Source organism: Myotis nattereri (genome assembly GCF_964212035.1).
Source record: "Myotis nattereri genome assembly, chromosome: 5".
In the NCBI taxonomy this organism is placed as follows: Eukaryota; Metazoa; Chordata; class Mammalia; order Chiroptera; family Vespertilionidae; genus Myotis; species Myotis nattereri.
The window spans coordinates 80,155,935-80,168,608 of NC_138080.1; the positions used below are offsets into that span (position 1 = coordinate 80,155,935).

Sequence of the window (12,674 nt, forward strand, 5' to 3'; positions counted from 1 at the left end):
CCCTGCACAGAGCCATTTGCTGGATAGCCTCAGGCAAAGGCTAGATTAGCACCTCCCTAGAGGAAAGAAGTTTTCCCACTGCAGACACAGCTGATTCTCACAGCCAGTTGGCCCGGAGGTCAAATCCCCCTAGTATTAACTACAACAATCAAGGCTTAACTACAACAAGACTGCGCACAAAGACCACTAGGGGGTGCACCAAGAAAGCATAAAAAATGCGGAGACGGCCGAAACCGGTTTGGCTCAGTGGACAGAGCGTCGGCTTGCAGACTGAAAGGTCCCAAGTTCGATTCCGGTCAAGGGCATGTACCTGGGTTGCGGGCACATCCACAGTAGGAGATGTGCAGGAGGCAGCTGATCGATGTTTCTCTCTCATCGATGTTTCTAACTATCTATCTATCTCCCTTCCTCTCTGTAAAAAATCAATAAAATATATTTTAAAAAAAAAGCGGAGACAAAGAAACAGGACAAAACGGTCAATGGAGGATATTGAGTTCAGAAGCACACTTTTAAGGTCTCTCAAGAACTGTCTAGAAGCCGCCGATAAAGTTACTGAGATCCTCAAGAAATCTAATGAGACCCTCGATGTTATGATAAAGAACCAACTAGAAGTTAAGCATACACTGACTGAAATAACGAATATTATACAGACTCCCAACAGCAGACCAGAGGAGCGCAAGAATCAAGGCAAAGATTTGAAATGCGAAGAAGCAAAAAACACCCAACCGGAAAAGCAAAATGAAAAAAGAATCCGAAAATACGAAGATAGTGTAAGGAGCCTCTGGGACAGCTTCAAGCGTACCAACATCAGAATTATAGGGGTGCCAGAAGATGAGAGAGAGCAAGATATTGAAAACCTATTTGAAGAAATAATGACAGAAAACTTCCCCCACCTGGTGAAAGAAATAGACTTACAGATCCAGGAAGTGCAGAGAACCCCAAACAAAAGGAATCCAAAGAGGACCACACCAAGACACATCATCATTAAAATGCCAAGAGCAAAAGACAAAGAGAGAACCTTAAAAGCAGCAAGAGAAAGAAACTCAGTTACCTATAAGGGAGTACCCATACGACTGTCAGCTGATTTCTCAACAGAAACTTTGCAGGCCAGAAGGGAGTGGCAAGAAATATTCAAAGTGATGAATACCAAGAACCTACAACCAAGATTACTTTATCCAGCAAAGCTATCATTCAGAATTGAAGGTCAGATAAAGAGCTTCACAGATAAGGAAAAGCTAAAGGAGTTCATCACCACCAAACCAGTATTATATGAAATGCTGAAAGGTATCCTTTAAGAAGAGGAAGAGGAAGAAAAAGGTAAAGGTACTAATTATGAACAACAAATATGCATCTATCAACAAGTGAATCTAAGAATCAAGTGAATAAATAATCTGATGAACAGAATGAACTGGTGATTATAATAGAATCAGGGACATAGAAAGGGAATGGACTCACTATTCTTGGTGGGGAAAGGGGTGTGGGAGATGCGGGAAGAGACTGGACAAAAATTGTGCACCTAGGGATGAGGACAGTGGGAGGGGGGTAAGGGCAGAGGGTGGGGTGGGAACTGGGTGGAGGGGAGCTATGGGGGGAAAAAAAGAGGAACAAATGTAATAAACTGAACAATAAAGATTTACTAAAAATAAATAAATAAATAAATAAATAAATAAATAAAGAAGATATGGTGCATACATACAATGGAATACTACTCAGGCATAAAAAGATGAAATATTGCCATTTTTGACAACATGTATGGATCTTGAGACTATCAGGCTAAGTCAGATGGAAAAGACAAGAACCATATGAATTCTCTCACATGTAGGATATAAGACAAAAAGCAACAAACAAATACACAACACAAAACAAACAAAAAAACAAACTAAAAAATAAAGACAACAGTATGGTGGTTATCAGAGGGGAAGGGAATTGGAAGGAGGACCAAGTAGGTAAAGGAGTCAAACACAAGGTTATGAAAAGAAACTAGGCTTGAGAAAAAAAAAAGAAACTAGGCTTGACACAGTGAGCCCACAATAGAGTATACAGATGTCGTATGATAAAGTTGTACACCTGAAATTTATATAATGTTACTAACCAATGTTACCCCAATAAGTTTAATAAAAAATATTCACTAAGAGTTTTAATATTAACTTACAAAAACAGAATATAAAGTTATAAATATGGTATGACCTCAACTTCATACAACTGTTCATATAGTTAAATGATTGAAAAGAAATGAGGTAAAATGTTAATAGTCGTTTTTCTCTATAGGTAGAGATTTTCTTTTTTATACTTTCCTATATTTTTAAATCATTTTCACACTGGGCACATAGTACTCTTAAAATAAGGGGGGAAAGAGTTCAAGAATAAGGTAGAAAATTTTAAAAAGGACTAAGAACTTTTTCTCCTCCTTAAATTTAAACAAAAAGATCAGAGGACATATGTCTCCTCCCATTCCGTTCAAACATTACTTCTCCGACCCCTTTTCTCACTCAAGCCAGCTTAGAAAAATTCAAATGGTCATAAATCCAGATCTACCATCCCATATCCCACAACATCTCAGCTGACCCTTGATAACGATGTCCAGTGACTCACCAGTAGAGAAAGGGGAGACATGTAAGGCCCCCCTGATTTCTTTTGAAACTTCAGGTTCCTGGGTGCCCAGCATTCCAAGGGCTTCAAAGTGTTGTTTTCCTGCATAAGAAAAACTACATTGGCTGGAGGAAGACAAGTGTCAGTAAGCCTGCCAAAAACACTGCATTTGATGTAACACATAAGTAATCAAAGTTGACCCTCCATCCCAAAGATACAAATTATGGTTTAAAGTTGACGTATGTTATGTAGATTTACTTTGGGGGATACTAATTTTATGTTCATAAGCCAAAGGAAGGAAGGAAAAGGGGAGCCTGACTAGGGAGGAGGTGAGATTTTTTAAAAATGAGTAAAGGGAGATTAAAAAGGACAATATTAAATTTTTTAAAAAAGCTGATTAGGACAGACAAAAACATGGGCATCACTTAGTTAATGTGAGAAAAGGAGAACAGCAGCTATCTTTTATGGACAATCACCTGGAGGAAATGATGAGAGACAGGGTAAAGAAAAATATGGCTAGAAAAAGAGATTAGCTGGAGAGATTAGAGAATCAGTGATTCTGGAGAGGTCAATATCAACTTGAAACTCAGGGTGGCCTGAAGCTAAGACCAAAAAGGACCATAGTTTACTAGAAAAGGAACTAAAAAGCTACATTACAGGAGAAATAAGAAATTAAGAACTCTAGACTTGTACATGAAACCATGCAAATAAATAGTCTGTGAACAAGTTATGTACATTATTCTTATCTGTTTTTTATTAAAGTCCTAAATTCCTTATTCCAGATTTTTGTTAAGGAAACCAGTCAACTAAACATGAGTGTAATGATGTCCTACTGTGTAAGACTTAGAGATAGGTTTCTGTTCTAGGGTCAAATCTTAAAGAAAAAACAAAACAAAACAAAACAAAAACCATACTTTTTTCCCTATAGCAATGCTGTTTGTCTAGCATACTGAGGCATAACAAGCTCAAGGTCTCAGATAGGGATGACTTGCTCTACTCAAAGGAAGATAACTGCTTATGTATCTAGGTTTCCATTTAAGACTCACATTTTCTTTATTTGTGGATGAGCTACATATTGCATCTTTGTTCTTGTTGCCATGGTCCAAAGCCTTTGGAGTGCTACAAAGCGGCCGTCCCTACAAAAGATAGTTTTCTGAGAACATCCAACACCTCCAGCCACAAGTAAGCTAGAAACCCCTGTCTTCCACCTGAGACATCTAACTCTCCCTCAGCATGCGGGAAGGGTCAGGTGGGGTCTGGGAAGGTGGGATGTGCCCTGAGCAACAAACCCAAACCCAAGAAAGAGGAGCTACTCACTGGGCTGCATTTTATAAGGTGCTTGTGTTGATTCCTACAGATCAGATTAAAAAAAAAAAAAAAAAAAAAAAAGCCAGTCAGTTTAGCCCCAAATACTGTTTGGTTATTCATCAGTGGCTTGGGGCATCCCAACTTGTCCTTTCTTGCATTCTAGAATCCCTATACCTAGTTGATATGTCTCGTCCAATACAATACGTAGGGTGATCTCTGTGGTAAATATTAAGATGTTGAGTGACATCCTGGAGATAAGATATATATATATATCTCAAAGATGATGAGTTTGTTCTACATCTTTTGTAGACACAATTTATAATTTACTAATTTTCAAGCAGTGACTGATGAGAGCAAATGTTTATTTTTTTTTTTTTTTTAGGAATTTCTATCACCCCTCGCAGAAGTTCATTTGATCTACATGAGTTAGGGCATTTTAAGCAATTTAAAGACAACACAAGCAATACAAAGTGAAGTTTTTTGCATGTATTGGTAAAAATACAGTCAAATAGAAAACTTACAATAAGTTTAAGAAATTGAATTAGAACTGTTTTTCATTCCTTGAGTATTCCCTGACTGAACACTTTAAGATCTCCAACAAAGAATCCTCATGAGTAATAATAAATATTATAAAATGCTTTGGTAGGTGCTGCTAAGGACTAAATGAAAATTTAATCTTCACAATAGCTGTTTATAAGAAGTGCTATTATCTCCATTATCATTGTTTCTTAAGAAACTGAGGTGCAGTGAAGTTAAGAAACTTGTCAGAGTCACAGTTGGTGAAATAATAGGCCACGAGAATCCAGACACCGATTCTAGAGCCTACACTAGATACACTAAGTCGGTGAGTTTTAAGCACTAAGGTACAGCACTACTCACATGCAGGTAACAGCCTATGTCTAAGTGCAGTACACTATTTTCCTCCATTTTTAAAGATAATACTGATTGTGTGTGATGGGTAAAATTAACTAACACTCTGGGAAACTTAACAACCTTTCAAGGGAAGGATCTAGGCCTCCAAAGTGAATGTTCCATACTCTGCAGAGTTTGCATAGGATAAAATCCCTGTGCCAGCGCTGAAAGGCTTTAGCATGAGGTTCATTTAGCAAAAGAATTTACCTCCGAGCTAACTGTATTTCCTGAGGTCCTGAAGAATCCAAAGGACCTGCAATCAGATACGAAATTATTCTTGTCCACGCATCCTGTCTTTCCTTCTGATTTTCTTTACCAGTAAGCCATATAAATTTCAAAGCTGACCTCTGAAATTGCTAGGTACCAATTTCATGGTACAAGTTATTTGATTCTTAAGAATTTACGTGTGTCACTGAAAGACAAACTGCTAGGAAACAATGCACTAAGCTACAGAGGTTTTTTTCATGAATAGAAAAGAATGCTTATCACTCAGGAAATCGGAAATTACAACAAATACTAAAATGATTGAATAGTAAAACACATTCCTTTAGGGCTCAGACGCTATAAAAATACAAGAATTAACTGACAAAGTATTTATTTATGTGGGTTTCTTTGCCTCTGCTGATATTAGACTAGGTTATAAAACTTCTCATCCTCTTTTTTTATTCTTTATTGTTGAAAGTATTATATATGTCCCCTTTTCCCGTTGTCCTCTCCCACTTCTCATCTTATTATTTCCATTCCCATCATTCAGTGGGTTTCAATTCATATTATTAATCAGTCAACAAAATACTCCTTCCTGTCTAAAATTTTCAAATGCAAAGTGACATCTATTAATGTTACTTTTCTCTTCCCATTGGCTTGATCATTCTCCTAAAAAATCCTACAGGGCCCTAGCCGATTTGGCTCAGTGGATAAAGCGTCAGCCTGCGCACTGGAGGGTCCAGGTTTGAGTCCGGTCAAGGGCACACGCCCAGGTTGCGGGCTTGATCCCCAGTAGGGGTGTGCAGGAGGCAGCCAATCAATGATTCTCTTTCATCATTGATGTTTCTCTCTCTCCCTCTCCCTTCCTTTCTGAAATCAATATATATTTAAATAAATAAATAAATCCTATAAGGTACCCATAGAATTCCAACCTCAAGGCTCTCTACTTACTTTTACCACCTTCCATGTCTATCTTATTATCCTGACCTCTCCCTTAAAAGTTATTCTATCTCTTGAAGCCTGTACCTCCCTTCTCCCTACCAGTTCCATCAAGGTCTGCAGGAGCTGTAAGCTGAGTGGCAGACATCTCCCCACTGCTAAGATTCGAAAGATCAAGGCAACATTTTGGGGTTCCTCTGTTGAGACATAAAAGTACATCAATAATCACATTAGAATGTAATATCCTTAAAAGGCAAAGATCATGTTATCCTCGATTTGAAACACCTCTTGCCGGCCTTGGTGGCTCAGTGGTTGAGCATCAAACTATGAACCAGGAGGTCACAGTTTGATTCCTGGTCAGGCCACATGCCCGGGCTGCGGGCTCGATCCCCCCGATCGTGTGGGTAGCGAGTCAATGATTCTCTCTCATCATTGATGTTTCTCTCTCTTCTTCTCCCTTCCTCTCTGAAATTAATAAAGATTTTTTTTTAAAAAAAGAAGGTAAGAAAACACCCATCCTGTTCTGCTCCCGTTCACATGAAACTTCTTTAAAAAAAAACTCTCAATGATTATGACATAATCTGAACAGCGTCCAAAGCAATTGCTTTTGGAGATATTTTAGACTAGGATGAGGAAAATCTCTCCCATTTTCTCTACTCCGATAATCTGTACCCAATTTTCTCCTCACCAACATACTGAGACAGTATTTTTTTTTAAATTGAGAACCAAAGTTTACTGACTGGGATGGGTCTTGACCCCACAACGTCTGCTCTGTATACCAAGAGCACACAGATTTGATTTTTCCCTGGAGTCTCTAGTACTTCTCAAGTCAATAACTCTCCAACTTTGCTGGCTGAGGCATCAGCGCATGGCATGGACAAAATTTAAAGTACAGTAACACTAATATTAATAAAGTGACCAACTCATATAATGCAATAGAGTTTTCAAAGACTTTTCCCGGACATCGCATCATTTGATTCTCACAAGATCCTAGTAAGATAAGATTAGTCCTATGTCAAAGAAAAGAAGTCTGAGAGTCCAAAGAGTCGAGTCACATGGCTGGTCAGGGACTAAGACTTAAACTCAGATCTTTGAGCCAGGATAATTTTTCTTTTTTTTTTTTCTTTTAAACACAAAACTGTTTAGAAAAACAAAGTAGGTAAGATGTGAAAGGGGGATTTACCCAGACAAACTGCTTTGGTTTGCAGAATCACCAAAGAGTTTGTCCACTGGAGTTCCAGGGAGATCTCGACAGATGGTGAAGGAAGCGTCTCTCTCCAGGAGCAAGTTTAGTATCTTCCTCTGGTGGAATCTAAAACTGGGTCCTGTGCCAGGACTTCCTTCCTCTCTTGTGCATGAAGTGAGTTCTGCAGACATGGTCTCCGAGGACTAAGGAAGAAAGAAAGCCTAGCAAAGAGGAAGGAGACCGTCATCTATCCAGGCCCATCACAGAGGGTTCAGCTGTCACAGCCTCATCCACCCTTCCCAGCAGTGGCCACGTGGAGCGGTCTTGGAGGATGGGCATCCCCAAACGGAGACGCACAACTTGGCTGGAAGGTGAAATCGCACTTGCCCGAAGCGGCCTGGCCTATTCGTTGGAACCTGAACTTCCCGGGAGGAAACCCCAAGACTTTAAAGCGGAAATAAAAAGAAGGCTTTCACTTGTTTGGAGCCGCAGCTCGTGACTCCTGACCCGAAGGAACTCAGTTCTCCTAACCCGGTCTCCTAACTTCGGTCCCCTGACTTTCCGTTTGTGGGGCTGTGGTTCCCGCAGAGAAGGCTCTGGTCTTGCCTCAAGTTTGAGTCTGAGATTTACTTACCTTCCGGAGAAAGAGAAGTGGGTGGGGATCAGTCACAAGCGAAGACTGGAGCAGAATTAAAGAAAATCGGGGGAAAGGAGGCAATTGAACCACACTACAAATTTACTTCCCGACGGGATGGGCTTTGCCGCTTCTCTCCGCTGAGGGTCGATGTTACCGCCTCGGAGCAGAACAACAGCCACAGGTCTTGACCATTCAAACCTACCGCCCTCCCAATAACCTATCCCGCTCGCCTCTAAGCTGCGTCAGCCAATCTCCGCGCCCGCCCAGAACCTTACCAGCCAATCGTTTGGCTCGTACATCACCGGGGGGGGGGGGGCGGTGAGCTTGCGCTGGTAGGAGCACAATTTGCCCCACCCCACAGCCAGAGCAGGATGCCGACTGGCCCACCAGAATTCGGCCAGCGGCTTAGTCAGCCCCGCCCCACACGAGTCTGGCGTACCATTGGCTTTACCTGTGGCCAATCGCCTCGCCCTTCCTGAAATTTCCCTTCGCTCCGCCCCTCGGACCCGGGGAGATTTAAATAGCACCTCGCTAGCGGTGGCGATGTCCTGCGGTTAATACTTGGAGGAATTAGTTTGGCAAGAAGGTGTTTTAGACGTTTCTTTTTTCCTTGCTTCTTTCTCGTGTATTATAAGGACTTTACCCCTCTTAGTCTGCTACCCTTCCGCTGGAGATGGAGCATTTGCCGCGGGAGTGGCAGATGCTGGAGCGAAACAGGTGTGTGTGTTTATGCTAAGCGGCATGGGCCCCTTCCAAGAGCTTTTCCTAGTAAGAGCTCCCGGTTAGCGCGCAGCAGCTCTGAGACGCTAAGTTACGTGAGTAAAGGAAGTGCCTTTTCAGGGAAAGCAGAGGAGTTGAATTATTTCTTGGCATAATTTTTATCACAATTCAAAGGATCTCAAAATTTGGTTGCTTATGGAACTTTGAACATTAATTAGGTGATATTAAAAGAATCTAATTTTTAATAAAGATTTTATTGATTTTAGAGAAAGGAAGGGAGGATAGATAGAAACCTCAATGATGAGCGATTTTTTAAATATATATATATTTTTTATTTCAGAGAGGAAGGGAGGGGGAAAGAAACATCAATGATAAGAATCATTGGTGGGCTGCCTCCAGCACGCCCCCTACTGGGGATCGAGCCTGCAATGTGCCTTTTGCTTCCAACAGATGACCTTTTGCTTCACTGGTCCATGCTCAACCACTGAGCCACACACGCCCGGCAAGAATTATTATTAATTTTGGGGACTTGTTTTTAAATACTCCTGTGAGAGTGGTGGTGGGTCTGGATGAAACAAAATTAGCCATGACTGTTGGGTGATAGGTAACTGGGGATCCATTATATCAGTGCTCTCAAAGTTTAATCTGTATACTAATCACCTGGGGATCTTGTTAAAATGTAGATTCTGATTCAGTAGGTCTGAGTTGAGGCCCAAGATTCTTTACTTCTAGCTGATGCTGATGCAGGTGCTACAGGGACCATACTTTGAGTAGCAAAACATGATGCTATTCTCTTTACTTTTCTGCATATTTGGAATTTTCCATAATAATATAAAAAATACTTAAAATAAACTTGGAGCTATTTAAAATACAGGTCCCCAAAATGATGATTCAATAGGTCTAGAATGGGGCCCAGGAATTATCGAGGTCCCTGGGTGCTACCCATGCAGATGGCTTGCAGACTACACTTTGGGAAACAAATCAGAAATGCAACCTTTATCTTTGAAAAACAGTCAGTCAGAAATACAACTTTTATCTAGTCTCAGGATCTTGGTGATAGTAGTGGCTTAGAGGTGCAGTATAGTCAGTTGGGTATTGTCCTAAAATACCCTTTTCATCTGTAGAATTTGTTTCCCCAGAAAGGAGCAGTGTGCAGAGTTTTTACCTTCTAGGGTAGGAATGGTGAGTGTGGGAGTCAGCACAGAGCCCTGCCATGCCAGGTGAGTTTGAAAATCACACTGGGATTCAGGGAGTGTGGGGTGAGTTGGTTTCTGCTTTGATAATTATAATGACACTTCATGTGGCCACTATATACTTCCCCGCAGGTGGAAGGTAGAAACAGATGAAATTGTCCTACAGCGGCGGCAAAAGCAGATAGATTATGGCAAGCGCACACCTGGTTACCAGTGTTTTCTGCAGCAGGTCCCCAAGTGAGTGTTGTTGTGGGTAGTCACAAGAGTCTCAGTCAAGTGGCTTTGGTTCAATGTCAGGTGATGGGAATATACTAGAATGTGAGTGCTCTCACAAACTTGGAGTATTACTAAAACAAATTCTCCTGCAACCTAGCCCCAAGGTTAAGTCATACTTAGTCCAGATAAGGCTTTTTTTAAAGCCTATCTTAAAAAAACACCATAAAAAAACAAAACAAAAACCCTCTATCCAAGTTTGCTTATGAAGTTTTTTCTTTCCAACCATTTTTACCTCATGCCTCCAGCTGACTTGGCTAACTGAAATGTATTTACCTAATCACATGAAAGTTTACATGCACACATACAAACTAAATGTATGAAAGGTAGAGTGTGTTTGAAAGGGATGCCAAATACTGTCTTTTATATCTATCTTGACTTCTGAGGGAATTGGAATATCTAATTTAACCTTCCCAGAAGAAAGAATATTGGGAGTTAGGAAGTATGATGTTTAATGTGACTTGAAGATTTTTTTCTGTTGGATTGAGGGCATTGATCATACCTAATTCTCAGAGAATCCCTAATAAGTCTCCTGATTCACCATGATAAGCAGTGAGCTGTGCCCCTTACACCTTGATCTCAGTCCGACTCATAACTGTTGTTGCCAGGGCACAACGACAGCCAGGACTTCATCCTCAGACACCAAACAAAAACAGGAGATATAGCCGCCGCTCCTGGGATGCCCAGATCAGGCAATGGAGAAAAGCACTACATTCCTGGGACCCGCCCAGCCAGGCTCTGCAGGGCAGGCGGGCTGAGGGGTATGTGCACTATTCTTGATTTCTTCCTAGAGTGGTGGACTGAGCCCCACCTCTCCCCATTTTGCAGAGATTTAACTTTCACTGGCTAAAAAGGGAGAGTCGGAATGAGGTTGCATGCTCCTCTGACTCTGCTGCCTTCCTAGGCAGGGAATGGAGACTCATCTCTTAGAACCAATGGATTCCACCCCTTTGGATGACCTCCGGATGACTGGCTCCAGCCCCTGGAACCCTAAGAGAATCTGGATGGAGACCAGAAGGGAGCCTAGGTAGTATCTTCTGCTGAAACCCACTAGAGTAGGGTCAGAGATGGGGTCTGGTCTATGAGGTCACAATTAAGATGGGGTTCAAGCTAGTAGCCCAAGAACAAAAAAGGAAAATGAGGCATCAGGAAAAAAATACCATGATATGAGTAAAAAAACTTGAGAACTAAAAATGGCATAAGGATATTTAATTATAGTTTGTAATGGGCTACACTGGGGGCTATTTTATACTTGATGAAAGAGTTGTAATCTTCTTTTGAAGTGAAGCTTGAGACCTAACTTGCAGGATTTGTTTTTTAACTCTCAATTTCAGTGTTTTTCAAATGAGCCAATGCTAACTTAACTTCTTATACTCAATCATTTAACTTTAATAAGTATGGTTAATAATAAAAAGGGGGGATCTAGTGGTGAAAACCAAGGGCTTTAGAGCCTCAGACTGCTTTTTAAAATACTACCTTTGTCTACCACATGGGCAGTCACTTAACCTCTCCAGCCATTTCATGTCAAATAAGATTTTTCCCCATTTGATGATTGTAAGCAAAAATGAGAATACATATTTGAAGTACGTAGCAAGGTGCCTGGCACGTAAGTGCGCCACAACAGGAATTATTGGAAACCATATCTCCTGTAACTTCAGGCCCCTGCCAGTTCTTTTGCCAGGGGAAATGGGCAAGGCAAAGGAAATGTGAGGTATATCTTCCCTTGACCCCATTTTCTTACTAAGTACCTAACTTTTCCTCCTCTTTTTCAGTTTGCAGACTAGGTGGCTCTGACTCCTCCCTTCCCAGGCTCTGTGAAGATCCCCACCACTGGTTCTACTTTCTAACTGATCACAGCTACTTATCTGTCCCGGATTTGAGTGGGGTACACATTATTTAGGAAAAAGATACCTTTCAGGGGACCTGTTGCTAAATGTAGTAGTGAGGATTTACTTGCACGACTGTTACTTTCCCATCGATTAAAAATCTAAAATTCTGCCCTACAAAGAGACCACAACACGAAGGCATTGTTTAAAACCTCTCCTTTTCCATGTTTTGCCTGTCTCTCTCAACCTTCTTTGATTGATGAGACTCAAATTTACATAAGAACCAGAAACCTATTCCCCAACCTCTTCACCTACTAACGTCGACATTGTCTTCAAAAAGGACTTAAACTTTGGCTGTGGTGGCAGCGGTGGCGGTTTAATAAAAGGTCGTTTACTCTACCTGAAGAGGAAATATAGCACCATCCACATCTTTTCCCCATCTGCCTTTTTCCTCCCTCCCCGTCTTAACGAAAGTGGTCCAGCTGTAACTACCGTACTCCCCCCAACACCCGCCCACGCGGGTTCCTGAGCCGCCTATGATGTCATAATCACAATCCCATTACCTCATCCTGTTGAGGGGGGGCGGTGCGTAGAGGGAGGAAAAGAAGTGATCAGCCCTGGGCCCTCCTCAGCTTTACAAAGTTTTTGGCTGAGGGCTAATCACAGAACCAAACGGGAACAGCCCCCCAACTGTAGTAAGTCCTGGGTTGATAAGGTTCGGGCCGATCTGGCCGCTAGAAGAGGGGCTCCTGGGACTTAGAGCAGGCCCTAATCGGGGCTTGGACTACACTTCCCAGAAGCCTTCGCGCCGCGGACGGGTCCTCTGCTGGGGGAACGGGGATTCCTCCAGAGAGGCGGCGGGAGGCGGTGCGAGAGGAGAGCAGGTG

The 12,674-nt window shown here is 41.7% G+C and overlaps 1 protein-coding gene and 1 pseudogene across 2 annotated transcripts in view; one reads left to right on the forward strand and one right to left on the reverse strand.

Moving 5' to 3' along the window:
• Positions 1-12,674, reverse strand: part of CDC25C (cell division cycle 25C) — a 32,453-nt gene that overhangs the window by 18,768 nt on the left and 1,011 nt on the right. Inside the window, exons 2-7 of the mRNA XM_081090771.1 lie at positions 7,136-7,359; positions 6,040-6,149; positions 5,017-5,062; positions 3,907-3,940; positions 3,636-3,725; positions 2,593-2,691 (exon numbers count right to left, since the gene is read on the reverse strand). Of these exons, the coding sequence (XP_080946897.1) occupies positions 2,593-2,691; positions 3,636-3,725; positions 3,907-3,940; positions 5,017-5,062; positions 6,040-6,149; positions 7,136-7,329 (573 nt within the window). The 5' untranslated portion in view covers positions 7,330-7,359. The remainder of the gene's footprint in view (positions 1-2,592; positions 2,692-3,635; positions 3,726-3,906; positions 3,941-5,016; positions 5,063-6,039; positions 6,150-7,135; positions 7,360-12,674) is intronic.
• On the forward strand, positions 9,675-11,861 carry LOC308520286 (annotated as a pseudogene). Its single transcript has 6 exons — positions 9,675-9,715; positions 9,821-9,925; positions 10,570-10,722; positions 10,866-10,982; positions 11,643-11,667; positions 11,734-11,861. The product of its transcript is annotated as an uncharacterized misc_RNA (transcript).